We start from the raw sequence: 24,713 nt of genomic DNA, 5'->3' as shown, positions 1-24,713 counted from the left end.
ATTTGTAACACTGGAGTCTTCTCTATCGTGTTCAATTAAACAAATCACCAGTGCATAACAAACAGCCTACAATCACATAAAATTACTCCTTCCTTGTTAAAATCTCATTTGTTATAGGAACTCTTAAAAACTTAAGGTGCCTCTGAGGAAAAATTATTACTGCTCATACTGCAACAGGAAATAATGCTCCTTATAAATCAATACCAGCAGGGATGTTCTTATTAAAAAGGGATGCAGGTCAATTGCTAATTTCCAGTTGACAACATAATTTAGTAAGGCATACTGTGCCTTATGGTGACTAGTGATCACTTTCAGAAAGAGCAGGGGTTATTTTTGTCAGAGGCTACTAGAAGCAATTTGCAATAGAAATAAAATTGAATCAAAATTTTAGATAGCAATTTCTTTAGATGTTTTCTTTATTACAGACTTTAAACTGAATGGTAGGAGAATTAGTAACACGTGATTATCTTGGCAGACCGAGTTTAGTTAAAGAAGTGCTACACCAAATGAAGCTGGGACTCCTGAACCCAGAGGCCTCAGGAAGAAGGCTGGAGGGGTGGCATGCCGCTGAGCCTCTGACCTCAGGTGTGAGGACAGTCACACAGTAACAAGCTGCATCTGTACTCGGGATCAGGGCTTCCTGAACAACCTCTTCTGGGAGGTCTTGCTAAAATGCAGGTTTTGAGAGGCATGTGGGAGGGGGCTGAGATTCTGCATTTCTAACAAACTTGCTCCTGATGAAGGCTCTGCTAATCTCAGAAACAAATGGGGTAGAAAGGCTCTAGTCTATTCATCTTCATCCAGGGCAGCCTTATCCACCCACTACCCACAGGAACTACCTTTCTATAAGGGAACATAGGAAGGTATGGTGTTGCTTATTTCCATTTCCCATTGCTTTATTTCCTAAATAAGAATAGTAGTTAACATCTTTTGACTACTTCCTATATAGCAAGTACTGTTCTAATTATGAATCAGCCTAGTCAACTTAGTGAGACTCTGTCTCTACAAAGACTGAAAAAACTTAGCCGTGGTTGGGTCAGTGTACCTGTAGACCTAGCTACTCCAGAGGCTGAGGTGGGAGAATGGCTTCGGCCTGGAGGTTGAGGCTGCAGTGAGCCATGATCACAGCACTGTACTCCAGCCTGGGCAGCACAGTTAGACCTTGTATCAAAACAAACAAGCAAAAGAACCTTACACCAACATTACATCTTATGAAAATACTTTGATCTTCCCAACAACCCTATAAGCCCTAGTTTATGGAGGAAGAAATTGAGGCACAGGGGTTAAGATCTGAACTGAGGGCCGGGCGCGGTGGCTCACGCCTGTAATCCCAGCACTTTGGGATGCCGAGGCGGGTGGATCACGAGGTCAAGAGATCTAGACTATCCTGGTCAACATGGTGAAACCCTGTTTCTACTAAAAATACAAAAAATTAGTTGGGCATGGTGGCGCGTGCCTGTAATCCCAGCTACTCAAGAGACTGAGGCAGGAGAATTGCCTGAACCCAGGAGGCGGAGGTTGCGGTGAGCCGAGATTGCGCCATTGCACTCCAGCCTGGATAACAAGAGCGAAACTCCGTCTCAAAAAAAAAAAAAGATCTGAACTGATCCCAAAATGTGGCTTCCTGAGCTGTGCTGCTTGCACTAGTTGCTGTTCACACGGCCTGAGCGTAGTTTAAACTCACACTCACTGTGTCATCTGAATGTGTTGGGCACAGTTTACTTTCTTTCGGGTTCTAGTGTCTGATTCACTTATTTGAATATTATTATTCAATAATATTCAATAATTATTCAATTAATTTGAATATTATTATTATTATTATTTTTTGAGACGGAATTTCGCTCTTGTTACCCAGGCTGGAGTGCAATTGCACGATCTCGGCTCACCGCAACCTCCGCCTCCTGGGTTCAGGCAATTCTCCTGCCTCAGTCTCCTGAGTAGCTGGGATTACAGGCACGCGCCACCATGCCCAACTAATTTTTTGTATTTTTAGTAGAGATGGGGTTTCACCATGTTGACCAAGATGGTCTTGATCTCCTGACCTCGTGGTCCACCCGCCTCGGCCTCCCAAAGTGCTGGGATTACAGGCTTGAGCCACCGTGCCCGGCCTATTTGAATATTATTAATGATTTTACCTTTTTGCACTATCTGATTTATAAGCATTTAAAATTATTTAATTAAAACAGTTTACCATTATTTCCTTGATATTTTAAAACAATGTATAAATACAACTAAAGAATTAAAAAAGCCTTAAATAGAAAGAATGGAATAGCCCACCTAAATTAAGTCAACTTGAAAACAATACATCATTGAGCCAGCATGCTTACTTTAACAAGAATAAAACCCACTTGGATTTGGCTACACAGTTATACAGATGATGGCTTTCATATTGCTTATGTTTAGCCTATCTCTCATGTTTGCATTGATGGATGGTCAATTTTTTAAGATAAAGTACAACAATCGGGAGGCTTTTATAATAAAAATTATTAAGTTGTACAGGACTGTAAATATCCTTGAATCCTATAGTTTAATACAACAATCAATAGTGTTTCTGTGTATAGCCTTTTAGCATTAATTACATGTGTGTATACTGTGTTCATATTGTACATATATGTTGTATAATGTATGTGTGTATATGAGTATACTGGATACGTGTGTGTATACTATATGTATGTGTATATACTGTACTTATATGTAGTACACTATGTATGTATAAATGTATACTTAATATGTGTGTGTATACTGTATGTATATGTTCACTGTGTATGTGTATATTGTATATGTGTGTATACTATATATGTATGTTGTATACTGCATGCATGTGTATGTGTATACTGTACATGTGTGTATACTGTATGTATATATTATATACTGTGTGTATGCTGTATGCATATGTTGTTCACTGTATGTGTGTGTATATGTGTATACTATATATGTGTGTATACTATATATGTATACTATACATGTGTTGTATACTGTATGTATATGTATATGTGTATACTGTACATGTGTGTATAGTGTGTATACCATATGTATATGTTGTATATGTCATATACTGTGTGTATATGTGTATACTGTTTGTGTATATACTGTATGTGCATGTATAGCATGTCTACTGTTTTCTATACTGATGTGTGCATATCTGTATACTGTGTATATACTGTATGCATATGTTGTACACTGTGTGTGTATATATGTGTATACTGTATGTGTAGGTATTTGTTGTATACTATATGTGTGTGTGTATACTGCATGTGTGCATACTGTATGCATACGTCGTTGCTGTTGTTACTGTAGTACAGTCATTATAAATAAGTAATCAGAAACCAGAGAGAAACGTTTTTTAAATTCTGATTCTACCATACCATCTTGGTGACACTGAGTCACTAAGATTCTAGTATACTTCCTTGGTGACATTGAGTCACAGGTTCACATTACTTAACCTCTGAATCTAAGTTTCTTCCTTCAAGAGAGAAAATTGCAGTGTCTACTTCACATTTATGAAAATAAAATGACTTAATGTGTGTAAATATCAGAAATGTGGTTGGCGCATTGTGAGTACTTGATAATATTAGCTATTATCATATTTTGTGTAAAATTTCATGTTTGATATTTTTGAAAACATTTTATAATGTTGTAAACACATGTCCTTTTACCCACCCCATAATGCTTTGAATAATTTAAGGTTTTATATATTATTACATTTATTTAAAACATAGGAGTAGCACACATATCTGATTGGTTTTGTGATCAGCACAAATCCTCTTCATTAAATCCCACAGTCTTAAGTTCATTTGGTTTTCAATGTATTATGCATGAGTTTTCTCTTTTTGCAAAATAAGAACTATAGAGAGGGCTGTATCAAGATCTATTACCCGCTTTCAGGGTAGGAGTATTGGTCTCAGCCCTCTGACATCCACCCTGGTCCTTTGTGAGTTTCATCCCCAATCTGTAGCTGCTGAACAAGCAAAGTCTCAAAGTAAGTGTCTAGGGATTCACCTAGTTCTGCTGGACTAAAATCAGATCGTTCTTCAGTGTTATCTGGCTTGTTTATTGATGTTGAAGAGATGGTGGCATCAATGAAAAACCCTAATTCCCAGATTGCTAGGACATCGAACTTCCTGTCCTTTCTGACCTCATCCTCTGATTGGGAGGGTACATTTCTCTGCTGGCCACAGCAGCTATAGCTCAGCCGAGGCTGGCCACTCCTTTCTCTGGGGAAGAGCCACGGTGGAGCGGCAGCCCGGTGGGATGGAGCCTCCTCTGTTTTGACTGTGGTAGACTCCCAAGGACAATTCTAAATCCAGCTTCCACGATGTTGTAATTAATATAAAACTCTCGCAAATTCTAGCAATACACTTACTGTCAATCTTAGCTTTAAAAAATAGAATGAATTTTCATCAGTCTTCCTAGGCCTTCTTTCGGAATTTTCTAACGAGACTTCAGTTTAATTGAAGCACAATTGGTAATCTTACTCAAAACCCAAAGGCACTGTACTTTGAGGAAGAACGTTTCTAAGAATTCTTAAACACCCTGAATCTTTTGCAAGTTTGCTACTTCTTCTGATGTCTTGAAGGCTATTTTAATTGGTAGGTGGGAGGGCATGAGTCACCATCCACTTCACACAAACCTTGGTTTCATCCCTAGTAGGGACTGTGCCATCATTTTGTTTAACATTGTTGTTTCGTAGTTTGTAAAAACATTAAGCCCAAACAGCTTTCATTATTTGCCATGGCAACACAGTAAGAGGTTGAATCTGGTATTTTTAATCCCAGTGCTCGTGAGCTGCCTTTCATGTGCAGATAATAAAATGACACTTCTAATTTTTTATTAGCACTTCAGAAACTTCTTCACATACATTATCTTATTTGCTTCTTGCAGCTGCCATATGAGATAGGCAGAGCAGAACTCATAATTCCCCCTGACAGATGAGGAAATTGGGGTTCAGGGAGGTTAAGTGGCTCATCACGGCCACACCACTTCTCTGGCGGAAGCCATCATTTTTATGGAAAGGAGTGTGGAGTAGGGGGAAGACACTAGCTTACAAAACAGTATCTTCGAATCCTGTCTTTCCCTGTCTTCTGTAACTAGCTTGGCCAGGTCTTTTAAATTCCCTGAAATCTGTGTTTGCAAATGAGACACTTAAAATGAAACCCACCAAATTACAGAAACATCTTAACTGCAACCCCTAAAATAATTAGAAGCTTCTGATAATGAATGTGATGAACCCGGAGTGGATAAGTCAGGCAGGGTGGACCAGGCCAACCAAGAGGACAGGTGGCAAGGCAGGGAGGGGTGAAATGCTGGCAATGACACGGAAAGGTAGCTTTCGTGACGATTACAGACACGTCCCACACAAGTTTCGGTCAATGATGGCCCACAAATAGGACAGTGGTCCCTGATGATTATACTGCGACTGAAAAATCTCTATTTCCTAGCGGCTTAGCCTTCCCAGTGTTGCAGCACACGTATTCCTCAGGCATTTGTGGTGATGCTGGTGTAAACAAACCGCTGTGCTGCCTGCCGGTCGTAGGAAAGTCCAGCAACACGATGATGTGCAGTACCTAATACTTGATCGTAATAAACGATTATGTTACTGGTTTATATATTTACTATACTATACTTTTTATCGTTATCGTTATTGTCATTTTATTTTTTTTGAGATTGAGTCTTGCTTTGACATCCACGCTGGAGTGCAGTGGCGAAATCTCTGCTCACTGCAACTTCTGCCTCCCAGGTTCTCCTGCCTCAGCCTCCCAAGTAGCAATTCTCCCGCCTCAGCCTCCCAAGTAGCTGGGATTGCAGGCATCTGCCACCACACCCAGCTAATTTTTGCATTTTTAGTAGCGACAGGGTTTCATCATGTTGGCCAGACTGGTCTCTAACTCCTGACCTCAGGTGATCCACCTGCCTGGGCCTCCCAAAGTGCTGGGATTACAGGTGTGGGCCACCACACCTGGGTACTGTTATTTTAGAATAGAGTGTACTTCTACTTATTAAAAAAAGTTAGCTGTAAAACAGCCTCAGGCAGGTCTTCCAGGAGGTATCTCTAGAAGAAAGCATTGTTATCATAGGAAATGACAGCCCTCTGGGTGTTATCGCTCCTGGAGACCCTCCAGTGGGACAAGATATGGCAGATACTGTGGGAAAAGGTTAATGTCCAAAACAAGAAGGTGGAAGCCAGTGAAATGAATGATCCAGAGCCCGTGGAGGCCTAGGTTAATGCGTGTGTTTTTAAGATATTAAAATTTAAGAAGTAAAAATTAAAAAAAATTTAAATAGAAAAAGGTTATAGAACAAGGATATAGAGAAAATGTTATGTAATATATGTATATGTATATATAAAACCTATATAATGTGTATTTTAAGGTGTTATAAAAGGGTTAAAAAATTTAAGTTTGTAATGAAAAAGTAAATTATTATTGAAAAACTATTTCTTTATAAATTGAATGTAGCCTAATTACACAATGTGCATAAAGTCTACAGTAGTGCACGGTCATGTCCGAGGCCTTTCCATTCACTCCTCACTCACTCATTTACTGCCCAGAGCAACTTCCAGGCCTTCAAGTGGTAAGTGCCCTAGACTGTTGTACCATGTTTTATTTTTTATACTATATTTTTATTGTACCTTTTCTATGTTTATATACAAAAACACCTACGATTATGTTACAACTGCCTACAGAATTCAGGACAGTCACATGTTACACAGGTTTGTCACCTAGCAGCAATAGGCCATACCATATAACCTAGGTGTATAGCGGGCTGTACCACCTAGGTTTGAGTAAACTACATTGTTCATACAATGATGAAACGGCCCAAGGATGCATTTCTCAGAATATATCTCCATTTAAGCGATGCATAACTGTATTTGTGATTCTTTCCTCTGTTGAAACACTTAACCTGCCTATATAACTGATGAAAGACCTACCACGTTTTTTTGTGTTGAAGAATACGTAGACCTTATTGTTTTGGACATTACAAACTTTTCTCATAGTATCTGCCACTTCTCGAAAAGAATTGGATAAATAGTTTTTGTTTTTTTTTGTGTGTGAACAGACATTTTAAAAATAGCCAAGATGCATCATCCTGAGGCTTGAATGATGTGTTTCTGGGTTGTGTCACTACTGACAACTTGCAGTGCTTTGGGGTGTGGTGAGTACGGTTTTTGTTGAACCAGAGAGTATCTGGGAAGAATCAGTATGGGATGGGGCCAAGACAATACGGTGAATCCAGGTCATGGAGACTTCTAATTACCTATTTACATAATTTATGTTACAAAGGGGAGCTACTGAAAAGTGTCAAGCAAAATCACACTATGCATTCACTGGATGGGGTCATTGGTTACTAAATGGATTTAACAACCTAAGTGACTTCAAAATTTGAAACTATTTACATTATGTGGTTTGCATATTATTATAATTGTGTACCTATGTCTTAATTTGTTAGATGTTTACAATAAATATGTAGGTATTATAAATAATATTTAGGTTAATGCCCTGTGGCAAAAGTTCATGAAACCATTCAATATGTACATTCTCTACTGTATGGTTTAGGAAAACAATACAGGACCTATGACGAATTAGAGTGCATCAGCATTCATTTCTAGTTTTGCTGACATTAATGGTGACATTAGTAACTTCACCTCTTCTAGTTTTCCTATCAATATATTCGTATTTTGATTTTAGAGATTTTCGATGGAATTCTTCCCTATAATGCTTTACGATTGGTCTCCTGGGGCCATCTTTATTGTTGTCTAGTGCCAGGTGTTTTGCAATTTTATCTTTTCTTTCCCAATGCCCATACCCACTCTTCTCAAATTTATGAGTGTCTTTTTTCTACCCTCTCCCTCCCTGAAAGAGCGTAAAAAAGAGAAAGAAGCAAGGTGATCAAATTAATATGTAATAAAAAGAGGCATCATTGTCATCTAAAAGCATAGTCATGTTTCTACAGAGAGGTATAATTTTAGAAGCTTGTATAAATCATTTTCATTTACTACCTGAAACCGTGGATAAGAAACTGCAAAATTCCACCACGATAAACATCTAAAATGATGTGACAGTGCAGTTCATTCCAACTATGCTGCTGCTATAATAAAGGGAACAGGTATGTGTAATGCTGGGAGTATGAGAATGTGTGCTGTTGCTGCCAATTTAAAAAATGAAGTGAGGTTCTTATTAAACATTTGATGCACTCCTGTCTTGGAACATTAAAATATTTTAGGCATGACAGCCTCATCCATAACCGTCACTGAAGCAAACACATTCATAAAACAGATTCTTTAAGAAAAATCTGCATGAGGTTCAGGGGAAAATGAGCTTAGATCCAAGGCAACCAGTGGTGCATCTAACATGTTTTGATATTCTCAGAAATTTGTAATATAAGTCAGACACAAAAAGGTTTGGCTGTCTTTCTGATTCCTGAAATTCTGTGGGATGCCCAAAGGCTGGTGATGCATGCAGAGTAAGAACACTCAGAATTCTCTCAGGTTAAAACAATGAATTGAGGCATTTTTCACATGCAGCTCAATCCAGAAATTTTCATTCTTTCCTTTATATTTATTTTCTTTTGCCTCCATCTCCCTTGTTTCCTCTTTCTTTCTTCATATGCATGTATTGTATTTCTACTCCATTTCGACTCCAAGAGCCTACGCTACTGCTAGAGATATACATTAGAGAGACTTATGAAATGTACCACTGGCTTCCACCCATAGATCTGTGATTCACATTTTCAAACCTTTGAATTTGACATGCAGGCAGAATGAAATCTTGTAGCCAAACTTCCTAACTTAGCATCATGTAGAAAAAGTGTAAGATGTACTTTAAGGGCTCATCGCTTCCATTATAGTTTTCTTTGCATAATCAACATAATCATAACATTTTTAGTAGCGTAAGGTTTAGTGTGTATTTTGCAACTTGGTGTGTGAAGAGATAATTATTGTTTGCCTTGATTTTTAGTTGAAGGTATTGACTTCATAATTACTTAGTGACATTGGCATTTGACACTAAAGACATAAAAACAATAGCAAAGTGATTGCTACAAGCTTGTCCGAGTCCTTGACCTCAATCATGCTGAGTGGTTAGAGTGTGTCACATTTTTTTTGAAACACAGTAAAGTGTTTTGACATATTTTACAGCATCAGAGTCACCTTTAAAAAAACGATTAATTGCTTTTGTTTTTTAGAGCAGTTTTAGGTTTACAGAAAATTGAGCAGATAATACAGAGAGCTCTAACACATCCTCCCTCTCCTCTACTGTTTTCTCTGGTTATTACCATTGTGCACTGATACACATTTGTAAATACTGATGAACTAATATTGCTATATAATGATTAATTAAAGTCTGTAGTTTACATTGGGGTTCACACTTTGTCTTGTGTAGTTCTAAAAGTGTACAATGCCATATACTCTTACAGTATCATACAGAATAGTTCCACCACACCACAACCCCTGTGCTTCACCTCTTCATATATCCCCTGTATGCATGAATTCCTGGCAACCGCCAATCCTTTTAAGTCTCTATAGTTTTGCTTTTCCAGAATGTCATATAGTTGGAATAATATAGTAAGCATCCTTTCCAGACTGACTTACTTCATGAGTAATATGTATTTAAGGTTCTCCCATGTCTTTTTTGTGACTTGATACCACATTTCTTTTAGTTAACAGGCTTTAAAAAATTCATACATAATATTTTCCATATATATGGGGTACATGGGAGTATTTTTACATGCATAGAAGGTGTAATGGTCAAATCAGGATATTTGAGGTGTCCAGCCAGCACCTTGAGTAGTTAGTATTTCTATGCATTGGGAATATTTCAAGTCCTCTCTTCTAGCTACTTTGAAATATGCAAGACATTCCTGCCAACTATAGTGATTCTATTTTGCTATGTAATGTTAGAACTCATATCCTTTATCTAACTGTATGTTTGTACACACCGATCAACCTCTCTTCATCCCCCCCACCCACACACCCTTTCCAACCTCTGGTATCCGTCATTCTCTGTATCTCCATGAGATTATCTTTTTTAGTGCCCACATCTGAGAACATGTTATATTTGCCTTTCTAGCTTATTTCACTTAACATAATGACCTCAAATTCCTTATGCTGTTGCGAATCACATTATTTCCTTCTTTTTATGGCAGAATACTATTCTCTTGTGTATACAGATCACATTTTCTTTGTCCACTTTTAGGTCGATGGACACTTAGGGTTGATTCCTTATCTTTGCAATTCTGATTAGTGCTGAAATACGCATGTGAGTGCAAGTATCTCTTTTATATACTGATTTTTAGGTTCCCAGTAAAACTGAGTGGAAAATCCAGAGATTTTCCATATGCCACCTGCTGCCCCACTACCAACATCCTGTACCAAATTGATGAACCTACATTGACACACCATTAGCAGCTAAAGGCCATGCTTTATATTAGGGTTCACACTTGGCGTTGTCCCTTTGTCAATATCCTTGTGGATATTGGCAAACCAAAATGTCAACTGTCCACCATTATAGTGTCCTACACAGTAGTTTTACTACACAAAAGTCCCTAGCATTTCACTTATTCACCCCAGCCTCCCTGCAACTCTTGGCAACAACTGATCTTTTTATTGTCTCCACAGTTTTGCTTTTGCCAGCATGTCATATTTGGTATCAACAGTATGTGGCCTTTTTAGATTGGTGTCTTTCACTTAGTAATATGCATTTAAGTTTCTTCCATGTCTTTACATGACTTGATAGCTCATTTCTTTTTAGCGCTGATTAATATTTGATTGTTTGCAAACCAGTTTATTAACCTACTGAAGGACACCTTGGTTGTTTCCAATTTGGGCAATCATTAATACAGCTGCTATAAACACCTTTGTGCAGGGTTTGGTGTGGATGAGGTTTTCAACTCTTTTCAGTTTCTTGCAAAACTAACATACTCATTCCATATGATCTAAGGAGCATAATTGTTGGATCATATGGGACAAGGACATTAGTTTTGTAAGAAATTGCCAAATTACCTTCCCAAGAGGTTGTACCGTATTGCATTCCTACCTGCGTTGAATGAAAATTCCTGTTGGCTCCACATCTTCACCAGCATTTCGTGGTGTCAGTGTTTTGGGTTGAGATATTCTCATAGTCATGTAGTGGATGCCACTGTTTTAATTTGGAATTCCCTGGTAGTTTATGATGCTGAGCATGCTTTCACAGGTTTGCTTGCCATTGGCCTATTTTCTTTGGTAAGATGACTGTTAAGATGCTTTACCCATTTTTAAAACGAGTAATTTTTAAGAGTTTTTTTTTTTGTATATTTGGGACACAACTCTTTTATCAGATATGTGTTTTGAGATATTTTATCTGCACATGTGGCTTGTTTTTACATTCTCTTCATAGTGTCTTTCACAGAACAGAAGCTTTTAATTTTAATGAAGTTAAAATTAAACATATCAATTTTTTTCTTTCAAGGAGTGTGTTTTTTGTATTGTATCTAAAAACAAATTGCCAAATCCAGGGTGATTTTCCATAAGTTTTCTTCTAAGAGTTTTATACTTATGGTTTTACAGGTCTTACACTGAGATCCACTTTGACTTATTTTTTTGTGAAATGCGTAAGGTCTAGGTCTAGATTCTTTTTTTTTCTTTTTTTTGACAGTTGAGTGGTTATCCCAGCACTATGGGTAAAAAGACTATACTTGCTCTGAAGAATTGCCTTTACTCCTTTGTCAGAGGTCACTTGGCTATAAATATGTGGCTCTATTTCTGAGTTATCTTTTCCACTCCACTGACTGATGTGTCTATTTTGTTAATAGCTTTATAGTGAGTCTTGGAGTTGGGTAGTGTCAGTCCTCCACCCGCGGCCTGCTTGAGTACTGCAGTAAGTTGAGCCCGTCCCTTTATAATTTGCATTATGCTTCCCCATTGTGGATTTGCCCACCATATAAGAAGAGAAACTGCATGCAGATTACACCAAAATGGAAGTCTGGACCCTTCCATAAAGTGATCTTGTCATGAGGAGAAACTATAGAAGGAAATGTTTATTTTCATCTGCTTTGTGCTGGATGCTGAGCAAGTCACTTTGGGAAACCTGGGCAAAAACAGGTTAAAGCGAATGTCTCTGAATTGTTCATTCTCAGGAGGATGCTTGATAGTTTTGCTATATGCGTATATAAATTCCTGGAGGCAGTCCTTCCCGCCAAAAAACTACCATCACATGTTACAGCAATAAAAATGGCAGAGAGTGCCAATATTTAGATAAAGTTTAAATAGATAATTCAAGCAAGAGAAAAATATCTTCACAACAATTTTTAACATTAAGGAATAAAATTAAAAGCCCTGAAAGGTTTTAGAAAAAAACTGGATCAACCCTGAGATAAAATTCAGATCATCTTCAGACATTTTCTTTATAACACCAAATAGAGATCACATAGGCAATAAATATCTGCAGAGTATTGAGTGGATGGAAAAAAGCACTTACTGTCTATATCCTCACTACATTTATATTTTCAAATGTATTGGCATAAATTTATATAAAGTATTGTCTTATAATTTTAATTTCCTCTATCAATATCACTTCTGTATTCTTTTCTTCCTATTTTAAACAATTGTTTTTCTTTTGTCTGGTAGCTGTATGTGTCTTTAGCCCATTTTCCAACTAGTTAGTTCTTTTCTTATTTATAATCTCCTTAATATTAAGATATAAGTCACTTATCTATGTTTCCTTTTTTCTTTTTTTCAAATGGTTGTTTTTCAGTATTTTACTTACAGAAATTTTATGCTTTGACATAGTTGATTACTTTCCCTTTTAATTGCTTATTTCCAGTGCTTCATGCTTAGAAGTTTTTTATCCCCCCAGCAATTTCTAATGTCTTGATTTTCCATGTAATTGTCTAATCATTTAGAAAGTTCATGGGTTTGTGGTGAATAGGGACTATTCAGCTGCCTTTTCAATCAAATCATAATTACTGATTGAATACCCCACTTTCCCAGTTCCTGTCCATCTCACCTTTATAATGTATTATTATTAAAATACACTCAAGCACTTTGTGGACCATTTGTTGTGTTTCGTTCATCTTCCTGTCAATTTTTGGACCTGTACCACAATATTTTAATTATTATACTTTCATTATCTTGGTGGTTAACTCTCCATTCATTTACATTTAATAATCTTCTTTGGCTATTTTCCTTCATTTCTTCTGGAAATCAAGTTTAAAGTAATTTCGCAAAATTCCAAAAAAGAAAAGAAATCCACTAAAACTATCTAGGATATATTTGGAGATGCATGACTTTGAGAAAAGATTGTTATTTTTATAGAGACTCGTTCTGAAACTGTGCATAATTTTCTAATAATTAATCTTCCTTTGTGCCCTCAGTATTTTGCTTTGTTTCATTTTCTTCATTTCGGCACGGCATGTTTCTTGACACTGCTATTCTTGTTAAGTTTATGTGTGTGTGTTCTCATTGTGAATACATTTCCATGTCCGTTATGTTTTTCTAACTCAGAGGAAAATGCTGTTTTGTATATTAATAGTTTATCTTTTATCATACTAGAGTCAATTACTAGCCCTAAAAAGTCAGTTTATCCTGTTGTGCTTTTCAGCAGATAATTATATTACATTCCAATTTTAATGATTATTCCCTTTTCAGTTTTTGTTTCTTATTTCTCCTTTGTGCTCGCTAGATTATTAGATCAGTATTAAATATTAAACATTAATAGCAGGGATTCTCATTGTTCCTAAGCTTAACAGAAGTATTTGTAGTGTTTAAATGTTAAAAAATGTGGTTTCTTGTTAGTTTTAAATGGATTTCGTTTGTTTTATTGAGAAAGTATCTTTCAATATCAAGTTTATAAGGTTATTTTAAAAGTATTTTAAATTGTACTATCTTACCTGGTTTCATCTTATCTCACAAGGTAGGATCTTGTAATATCTTACCTTATTTCGTCTTATCTTAAATGAATACATACACATGGGCTCAATGCCTGGGGCTCCCCTACAGGGGCTGTTTCAGTTGCTTCAACTGTCAAGTGACCAACTTGCTGACAGAAACCAACGCTGGGACCCCCACATGGCAGCATTCCCAGGATACTCTGGTATTCCGTTGGTGAGGTTGGATTCTCTCAGCCCTTTGCTTGGGAACACACAGGCTTTCTGCATGTGGGTTTTCCTCTCTATGGTCATGCTTTTGTCGGCACTATCATCCCAACATTGGCTCTGATTAATGTACTTATTGGACAGAGGACATGTGTCAAAGGACTCATGCCCAGAGGACTCACCGTGCTACACCCAGCCACCCTCTTGCCCAGAAGCAGCTAACCTGATGAACAAAATGGCCTGGCCTTGGGAAGACTAAATTATGCCCTAGTTGGAACCAACATTCAGAAAAAAAGAAGCACTAAAAATAGTATTTGATTTGAATCAGCATCTGATATGGGATGCTGGCTTTTCCAAAGCTTGAATACATGGGTCTAGAAATCAAGGACCAAGTGGGAGCGTTTCCTCCACTATTACACAAGACTTCTCACTCGCAGATTGTTTTTTTCTTCTTCCTTCATTGAGCTCTACTAGCTTCAGTTCCCCAGGAAGCATGCCTCTACCTGGTGAAAGCAATAGTTTCATTGAACTGAAAGTGGAGATGACTCCCGGCCATTTTGAGTTTTCCATGCCACTGAATATGTTGTAGAATATCATGACACGTAACTTATATTCTTGTGTAATTTTTCATGTTTCATCTCTTCTTGTAAGTCTTAAAAGTTTTTCTTCCACGTTTTTCTTGAATTTATCACCCAGACTTTTACCTATGTTGCTATTATTTGTCCAACAACTTTCTCATATCTGTTCTTTAAAGTTTTTCCATTATATGGTTCATTATTTTTTTCTTTATTATTTCTTCTTATCCTGTGGTTCATTCAAATGGTAATCGTTACCTCCTCAGGTTGAGAACATAATTTATACAATTTCTTTCTTGTTTGGAAATAAAATCTTTAAGAGCATCCATTTTTCTCAAATTCAGTGTTATATGTACAAAGCATTAATTACTCTTTGTTTTAGTTTGTTCAGGCTGTGAAAATAAGAATACCATAGGCTGGGTGACTTAACAAAAACTGACTTCCCACAGTTCTGCAGATTTGCTGAGGGTCTGCTTCCAGTTCATGGGCTCACAGTTGGCCATCTTTTCACTGTGTCCTCACACCGTCGAAAAGAAAGAGGCAGCTCTCTGGTTCTCTTTTATAAGAGCAATAATCCCATTTAACAGACTCCACTGCTATGACCTAATTTATTTCCTAAAGGCTTCAGCTCCAAATATCCTCACTTTAGAATTAGAATTTCAATTTATGAATTGATGGTACATGAATATTTAGTCCATCACGGTCTTAGTGTAATTGCTTTATTTTTACTGAGGCTGAAGATTTTAATGTATTGGCTATTTTTTTATTGAAAAGTTATGATTTTCTCAAATTTTAAATTACTGAGTTATTTTTCTGTTTATCGAAATAAGATTTTTAAAATTAATATGTGAAAATACTGATTTTTGACAATTACGTATGTTGGTTTTTTCCCCTTAGTTTTATATTTTTTGATGTTGAATCTTTGCCTACTTAAAATTTAGGTGCTCTACTATCATTTACTCTTTTCTCACTTAGATTTTATTTTGCTAGAGTTTTTTCAAATTGTCCATTGATTATTCATTCATAATGCTGTAAATAGCCCTAATATGTTTATTTTCTTTACTGCCCAGTCTTCCTTTTTGTGAACATACCACTTGCTTATATATTCTACTATTAATGGTCATTTGTGTTCTTCCCAATTGTGGATTAGTAAAATGTTTCTAAGAACAGTTTTGCATGGGAGATAGATGTGGAGTAATGGGCATTATTGTCTTGTTCCTCATTTCTGATTATAAAAGAAAATATATCCTAATGTTTGCTAAAATTTTTTACAAATACCCTTATCAGGGTAAAGATGGATGTTTTTCTATTCCTGTAGTTTTCTAATCATGAATTGATATTGAACTTCATCAAATGCCTTTCCCTCATCTAATGAGATCTATGTATGCTTTTTTCTTTTATGCTGTGAATGGTTGCTGTAGTAGGAACTTTTGTGCCCAAATCTGCCTGAGCACTTAGTCTCCAGCTGCCACCATCTGCAGTTCTCCTCCTAAAGACTGTCCTGGAAGCTGCAGAAAGCTGTTCTCTCTCTGCACAAGGCAGGCTTGAAGTGCCTGGGTATCAACCCCCAACTTCCTTTTTTACCTACCAGGGCCGGCACACACAACCAACGACTGACAGGAGCTGGTATTTATATATTTCAGCTTCTCCTTTGGCTGGAGATCACCCTGAGATGTGTATTTCATGCTGTCTGAAACCTCTGCGGGATTAAACTCCTTTTGCTTGCAGTGGTAGCTAGTTTGATAACACATTCTGTTAAATTTTTTTAAATCTTATTTTCTCCTCCTCTACTGGTGGTTCCTGAAACTCCTAAATAAATTGATTAAACTCAAATTCTTGTCTTGTGTCTGTTTCTGGGGAAATCCAATATAGACTTGAGCATTTTATTGTTGGTTTTTCCAACTTTGGAGTCCTAGAATAAACCATGTATATTTCATGTGATCTATTATATATTGCTGGGTTTGTTTTGCCATTATTCTGTGGATGATTTTTGCTACTACATCCATGAGTTAGATTAACCTGCAATGTTATTTTCTCTCACACTGTAATTTTCAGACCTTCTAGCAAGGTAATGCCTGCCTTATAAAATGTATTGGAGAGCATTCCTTGTCTTTCTACTGACTGCAATAGTTGGTGAAAGACTGGAATTGTTACTTCCTCGAATGTTTAAAGATATCTCTGGAACCATCCATGGCTTCATGTATTTTATAACGTTTTTCTATCCTGTGGAGCGTGTATATAAATATACAGAAAGGCCTCTAAGGTGCTGCTTCTTTCTGATCTCCAGATCTTATCAACAGGACATCCTAGGGGATGATCAGACTGACTAAATTGCGGCTCAGATCTGGAAAGTCAATGCAACTTGGAGGCAAAATTCTAACGTAAAGGTACTTCCATCCTCCCAAGTAAAAAAAAAAAACAGAAAACAACAACAACAACAAAAAACAAGCCAGGCACCTCTTTTTAAAATTATAACTGCAGTAAGGTGGAAAATTACCAAACTGTGGACTATAGGACAGGAGCCACGAACTGTGCTAATTTGCTCCAGTAAGTAGACCACATGAGGACCAGCAGCAACCACTGTGCTTAGCCCAGAAGCAAGCCTCTGATGACCCAGAGTGAGGACTCCGCTGCCCTGGGTACTACCAAAGAAAGGGAGATCCACGTTTCCTCCAGGGAAAAGACATTGTTTTTTACTGACTATTTTGGTACAGAGGAGAAATTCCCGGGCCCGTCATAAAATTATAGTGTTTACAGGACAGAGAACCAACACAGACTTTCTTCTAGCTTTAAGGAATACCTTTCGACTTTCTTCCATCTTTAAGGTATACCTTTCAACTGTATTATTAGAAGCTGCAGAAACATTACATATGTTATAGTGGTTACATAGTTCTTAAGGACTCTAAGTATTCTATTAATCCCCTGCCCCCTTAAATCTTTGACTAAGGCAACTTAGTGACCCCAAGATGTAGTGTTAGTTCTGAGCCATTGTCTGATAACACAGCGAGGTGTATTTCTTTTTCTCTGATATTCTCCAAAGGTCCTCTCTTTGTGGGAGGCTGAGAGTAATACTCCCAGTACACTCAGGGAATATTATCGTTGGGGCCAGTGGACTCTTCAGTGATGGTGCTCTAGGTTTATGAACTCTGCTGGTGGGTTTGGATTGGGGGTGTGACTTTATTGTGGTGGCCAAAAACTCTGCTTTCAAGAACTGGAGAACCATTACTTATGAGGTTATACGAATCAAGCATGTCTTCAAGAAGGCTGTTCTTCTCTTTCCTCCCTAGAAACCCCATGGGCCACGCACCATTCAAACTTGGTCAGACTAGCGATGACTCAGCACCGCTGCGAAGTCCTCTGCTCACTCTCTCGGTACTGGGGACAGCATGGATGGACTCATGGGCTGCCATGCTACTCTCCAATGCATTTCTCAAGTTTTAAAGAAGGAAATGTCTTCTTACCTCATGAGTTGTCACTAGGGGTTGGGGATAACTCAAAATAAAAAGGGGGTTCAAAGGATGATAAACCACAAAAGAACAATAACCCAAAGCAACACACAAAAACCACAGACATGAAAAGCAGCCCCACCACCTCCCAATGCCAACAAGAGTCACAACCACTTTTAGCAGGGGACAAATAATACCTTCTTTTTCTTCTTTGAATCATTTCTGACTTCCTGGCTTTTAATAACACAGTAAGAGTGTAGAATTCAAGTTATTGTTTTCTGTGATATATTCTCATTTAATTATGTTTGCTACTGGTATTCTATCTTGGAATAAATACATCTGTGATTTTTATTTCAAATTGTAGATTGCAAAACCAATTTAATGTTTTGTGTCAAGCATCAACAAAAAAAGAAACAGAACAAAATAGAAAATAATATAATGCAGTGCATATACAAAATAAGGGTAAGTATTGTTTTGTTTCTTTTTACATACAGTGAGGTACAATAAAATACTGAACCATTCTTTAGATTTAACACAATCTGGTGGACAGTTTATATTATGCCTATTTATTTTCAGCCTCACCTTTGATTCCTATCTCAGCTGGATCATAAAGCCAATGTATATTTTAAGAAGAGTACATACATGCTACTCTCTGAGCTTTACCTCGGAATGGTCTATTTCTTTAACAATGAAAACATAACTAAGTATGAAATGATTTTATCACAATATTTCTCCCCTGACAACACTGTAATCCACGGTCCTCTGGGGTTTGTATTGTAAGATCTCATTTTTTGAATGCCTGATAATGTGTGTGTGTGTGTGTGTGGGGGGTATATATGGTAGCTCCCTTCCCTTCCTTGCCTTTTTAATTACACTGCTTTGCCAGCACCTGTCTAGGAGTCAGTCTCTTCTTTCTGTCCACCTGTCCTTGCAATTTATATACTCATGCTTTTATTTTAAATTGCATTTGTAGTTAGTGCAACAAGTTCAGTGCCACCTCCACTCAAAGCGGTCCTAATCTTTCACTCTTTCCTTTTGCTCCTCAAAATGACAGTTGTAAATTAGCACTAGAAAGACAAATTACAGTCTCTCGTGCCTCCTGAATCCCTGTCGTGTCAATATAAAGGGGCAGCCTGGGTGGAAGACTCACTGCTATGCCCCTAGGAGTCTTGCTAACAAGTTCATTAAGCACCTGAAGAGGTGAGGCTGGGGAGAGAGCCTCCGTCCTGATTTTGAACAGTCATTCATGTTAAGATTTTCACACACTCCTGCCCTGCCCTGTGCTTTTTCCTTGGTGTGGATTTGTCAGATGTGCCCTTGCCTGATAATCTTGCCTCTTGCCACTCTCCCCACACTTAATGCTCTTGTCCTCTTTCTCATCCTTGAGCAAGCCTAGATGGACTTCGCCTCTGGGGTTTTGCACAAGTTCTTCCCTCTCCCTGGAAGGCTATGCTCCCAGATCTCTTGCCCGGCTTATTATTATTCAGATTTGCATAAATGTCACCTCTTCAGAGCAGCCTCCTCTGACCTCCTAGTCACACTCCTATATATTATCCTATTGGTTTTCTTAGAATTTCTCAATACCTTACATGTTCTTGCTTTTGAATGTTTACTATCTGTCTCTCCCTAGATCTATGGAAGAGCCTTATCTATTTCATTGCTGAAATCCTGAAGTCTTCACACTCTTAAAACACTGAGGGCTCCCTTAATTAATGAGTAGTTCTGAAAATAAAATTACCTGGGCCTTATATTTGAAATTATGTGCACACATATTTTTTGGTTTCATAGTCTTAACTCCAAAATACAATAATCAGAGTTTTATATGTTATCTTAGACAGGTTAACTTACCTCCTGCAATTATTTTTTCTTATACAAACTAAGTTATGTTTAATATTTTAACTTTAAAAAAATATAGGATAAATACCAGAACCACGTCTTTGAATGGAATCTATCTATCCATTGCGAAATTCCATTACTAGTCCTGAAAATTCAACCAACATCATCTGATATAATTAGTCCATGCTGTTTATAACAAATTGCGATCATTTTTTTTTCTGACCTTAAAAATGTGTTTTCTTTGTCCCGTCCCCACACGTATCCACATGTATACCTTCTTAAACTATATTCAAGAACTTTAAGGCAAACCAGTTCAAAATTATAATTATCAAGTCTTCTTAGGTGCTCAAAATCATCTAAACATTCTTCTTTTAGTCCAGCAAATTATAATCAAATCACTTAGAATCAGTGAATTGATTGGCCATATGAAGGACCATCTCCATAAAACAGATATGCAGAAATATACATAGAATTTCAGTGGGTTCATGAACTCCACAAAGCTTAATTACAAACTCCAATTAGCAGCTTCTGCTACTTTTTATCTTTTTTTATTTTACCCTCATGTGTTTTCTTTTACAAGCAATTTTTAAGTTTTTAAGAAAGAACAAAATAATTCAACTTAAATTCAAGTAAACAATATTAATATTTTAGGATTCTCTCTTATGATAAACATTATATAACCTTGGAAACAAGGTTGAGAATGTCTGATAACTGATTTTTAAATCTTTATTTATATTCATAGTAATGTTTATTTACAAAGTTGTAGTTCCAGAGATAAAATATAAGGTTAAAATCTCTGAAAGGGATCCTTAATTTGTTTTAGTTTCTGTTCCAATTTTTAAAGTTCCATATTAACTTCTTGAGTTTGAGGCAAATCGTGCACCACGTTCTTTCTCAAAGTGGCCAGTGAGTTGGACTCTTGGTGGCACAGTGACAGATAAATCTTCATTATTTTGGACACTGAGAGAATGATCCTAGTGAGCTCATCCCAAATGAGCATACATCTTTGATTATGAGCATGGTAAGCATCGCTGATACAGGTACAAGTCGGTGTTGCTTTAGAAATGGCCAATCTCATGACCAAAATTTTGAGTAAAAGTACATCACGTGTAGATTTTTCCCAACTTGACTGAATTTAAAACAGTATACTTACTTATGCTTTAATGTATGCAATCTTTAAGGCTCAGATAAACTTAATAGATGATGTTTGTATGCCATTACTCTATGCATTTTTAAAAATTATGCTTTGAAAAAAATACATTTCTAGGTTAATAAAATAGCGCAATCAAACCTTTATTATATTTTTCTCATTAAAGTGAAATAATAAACCAAATGAATGAGAAAAATGGCAATAAAAGATTTAGCATGAAATATTATTCCTCAGGTAATGTCAAGAATATTATGAAAATATACACTTGCTTATAACTGAATCAAAGATAATGAATGCATTTACCTTTGAAAAGCAGAGGTTTCAAGCTTCAGGTTATAGGACCTTAGGCTGGGAGCTGATGGCCCCACATGGCTGATCTTCGGGTTTTGTAATGAGAGAAAATGGAAGAATCTCTCTGGAAGGAAAACTTAGGTCATTTATCTCTCAAGCTATATCTATTCCATAATGTATATGGAACACTTTAATAGTTCTGCCTATCTTTCTTTGCCAGAGTAGAAAACAGGTTCAAAATAAAATAGTCTGAAGTATCATAACGCCAAAAATAAGAATGGAATATTTAAAATTATAATTCACTTAACCAACAAAAACTGAACACATTAATCTTCTTTAGTTGAGGACCTGCCGTCATCTTTTGCATATTGTATTTAGCCAACAACCAAATTTTAATTTTTAATTAGGCGACATTAAAATATAATTAGCAGCAAAGAACAGAATGACAAAGGTACGGAAATTCATAAAGGTCAAAGGAAGTAGCATTTTTAGCCATAGCAAGAAATGCTCTAACATGAATTTAGGGAATTAGGGTGAGTGCTTCACCTTCCCCACATTCACCTCCAAGGCAAACTTTCTAGAAGCAACATTTCTTTTTGACAAGAGTAATAATGATAATAATACAGAAATAGCTGTCAAAACCAGCGAGTGTACATTCTTCAGAGTCAAGAGACTCTCAAACCTCAGTAAACACCATGTATAAAGGAACATAGCAAATTCCAACTTAGCACAGACATAACAAAATTAATTCAGACTGATACAATTTTGAATATGCACTTTCCAGAATGAAGCAGAGGACAACAGAGGCCGTCTGCAGCTGTCAGACCTGCGGAAGTGAAACAATGTGTTACAAAATCCACGCAGTATGTGAATCATCAACGAAAAACAAATGATTTGTCAAAATAAGTTGGTCAGTGGCCCAACACATAGATATTCTTAAGTATATATTTATATATATATAATGATAAAAATCAGCTTGCATGAGGGTTGCAGTACATCTACTTTGAAGTTATAGCACAGATTTTATAAGCAATTTACAGAATTTGTCAGGTTTGCATATACAGGAATTGCAAAATGAATTAAAATACATTGAAATATAGAACACTCAAAATGTATTTCTATAAACCTCCTAGGATTGACGGAGATTGGCCATAACCAGCACTTGCCACCATTGAATAAGAACTGTAATCAAGAAAAAGAAGAAAAATCCAAGAAAAAAGTGGAAAATAAAAAAAATTCTTTCACGTGTCATTCCTTATTTAACGTAATGTCCTTCTTGTTGACTTGCAGTTTTGTTCTTGCCCCGGAAAGGGGATTTTGTTTGTTGATAGTTTCTGTTCTGTAGCCTTTTGATCTCTGTTTGCTTCCTGAAGATACTGGGTCCTTTAGTAGGAAATCAGTGGTATCCATAGTAAAATTCCCTATCCCGATGACATTCAGGCCAACCCTTGAGCAGTCAGTGAGTGACTTTAATCGCCGAAAGAAAAGGGAAAAAAAAATAGGTCTTGCTATTAGAAAATGTCCTATCACTTCACACTAATTCTCTTAAAATAAAAGATCAGTGTTTTGCCAAAGAAAATATGATCAACAAAGCGTGTGATAGCCTCTTCATTTATGCTTCCGAAGCAGGCGCTCCTTGTGGAGTGAATTAGAGTACAGTGGGTGCAGGGTGGTGCTTGGAGTTTAGGGTCAACTTTGCTGTCCGCTCCGTAGATTTTACAGGCCATTTGCTCTTTGCTTTAAGAAGAGAAAGTGATATTGGAAAAAAGTCAGCACTTTAGATTAAAGCAAAGCACCCTTCACAAAGCCACAAACAAGAAGCAGGACAGAAAGTCCATGGCTTGTAGCTATCCTCGCACCTGCGGAAGAAGTTATAAGATATTCGCTCATCTTGAAGATTTCCAACGCTCCTTATTAGGCTGTTTTAAACACATACACATATATATTTAATTAGCTCGCCAGCTTGGCTCTGGTGCTCATGAATGTCTTGGCATGCACTGCAAACAACAACACATACAAAGGATTTCAGTCCCAGGAAGTTGGTGTTGTTTTGTCTGTTTTCAAACAATGCTATCCCACGGCTGGGAACACTGAGAGGGGTAAATCCAGATACTTTTCCCCCAAGTAATTCCTTGAGGATCATTCCCTAAAGTCATCTGTTTCTTCCTATATCGGTACCTAGAACACATGCCTGCTTTTCCTACTGCATGACCATAAATCCATAGGGGACATGACACAACCTGAAAACAGCACGCTCCTCAATGAAGGGGGAGCTTGTTCGAGGGTGGATGCATTTGGACATTTACTTTTAGAGTGAGGTTTTTTTTTTATTCTTGAAATTTGGGAGACAGTTAGTGCTACTGGAAACTCCCGAAAGAGCTCCCAGACTATCTCAGGGAAGAAACTGTAGTTTTGCATTTTTTTCTTCATAGATTTTATTCAATAAGCTGCTGGCTACAATTGACATACTGGGTACCTTTATCAGTAAAGAACAAACATGTGATGAGGATCAAAGCATTTTCTTCTTTCATTTTTAACTGGAGAAAGCTTAACTGCGTTTGAAGGGGGTAAGCGTGGGAAAATGTAACCTTTGGAATACTTCATCTAAATCATGTTTGGGTCCACACTGACAATGATAAAAATTGTGGCAGAACCCCTTGTTCTCTAAAAGTCACTACATGTAGCATAAATATTTGGCTCTTCCAAGGTAACCATTTAGTAAACTTACATTACTGTATTTCTGCTAGGTTACTTTGCCTTACTGGTAGGTCAGTTATGTATTTATCAAAATACAGTATCTCCTCACAGAAACCTAGTGACTGGAGGAAGACCCAGAGGCTAGTAATGGGGCTCTGTAGAGTGATCTGCTATTCAAGCTGGGTGACAAGTTTCAAAAAATGCAAAAGTGATAGTTCAGTCCACGTGCAGTTCTAAGTACAGAGATCATGCAAGGAAAATGCACACAATCTATACAGAACCACTAACATCAGAGCTGTCCAAAATTAAACACGTATTCTCACTATCTTTTGAAGAGAAATTCTTTGACAGGGATTCATTTGATGAAATAAAAGAAAGAAACATAAATTATTAAATGCTTCCCTAAATAGGCAATAGTCCTCGTTTTCACACAAAGTATGCCTGGTATCAAATACAAGTTTTACAATCCTAATACAACTTGGTCAAATAATTCACTCTTTAAAAAGTATTTTGTGAAATAATGGTTTTTTTTTCAGCCTGGGTATTGCAGATTGGCTCGGATTTGTTGAAACTGCACTACAATTTATGTCGTCTCTTTCTTACTTAATCAACCCTTCACTGGGCAGGCCCGACCCCATTAGCCTAATGAGATAT

The 24,713-nt window shown here is 37.0% G+C and overlaps 1 protein-coding gene across 4 annotated transcripts in view; it reads right to left on the bottom strand.

The window, feature by feature from the left end:
• Positions 1 to 20,456: 20,456 nt before the first annotated feature.
• Positions 20,457 to 24,713, bottom strand: part of VSTM2A (V-set and transmembrane domain containing 2A) — a 28,859-nt gene continuing 24,602 nt past the window's right edge. The window contains exon 5 of one of the 4 annotated variants that reach the window (XM_035253443.3): positions 20,457 to 23,359. In XM_035253443.3, the coding sequence (XP_035109334.1) occupies positions 23,313 to 23,359 (47 nt within the window). In that variant the 3' untranslated portion in view covers positions 20,457 to 23,312. The remainder of the gene's footprint in view (positions 23,360 to 24,713) is intronic. The other 3 variants (XM_035253442.3, XM_035253441.3, XM_035253444.2) reach the window with 3 other exon arrangements.

Source organism: Callithrix jacchus, chromosome 11, assembly GCF_049354715.1.
Source record: "Callithrix jacchus isolate 240 chromosome 11, calJac240_pri, whole genome shotgun sequence".
Taxonomy (NCBI): domain Eukaryota; kingdom Metazoa; phylum Chordata; class Mammalia; order Primates; family Cebidae; genus Callithrix; species Callithrix jacchus.
Note: the sequence above shows the minus strand (reverse complement) of the source record. Positions and strands in the feature narration are given on the sequence as shown.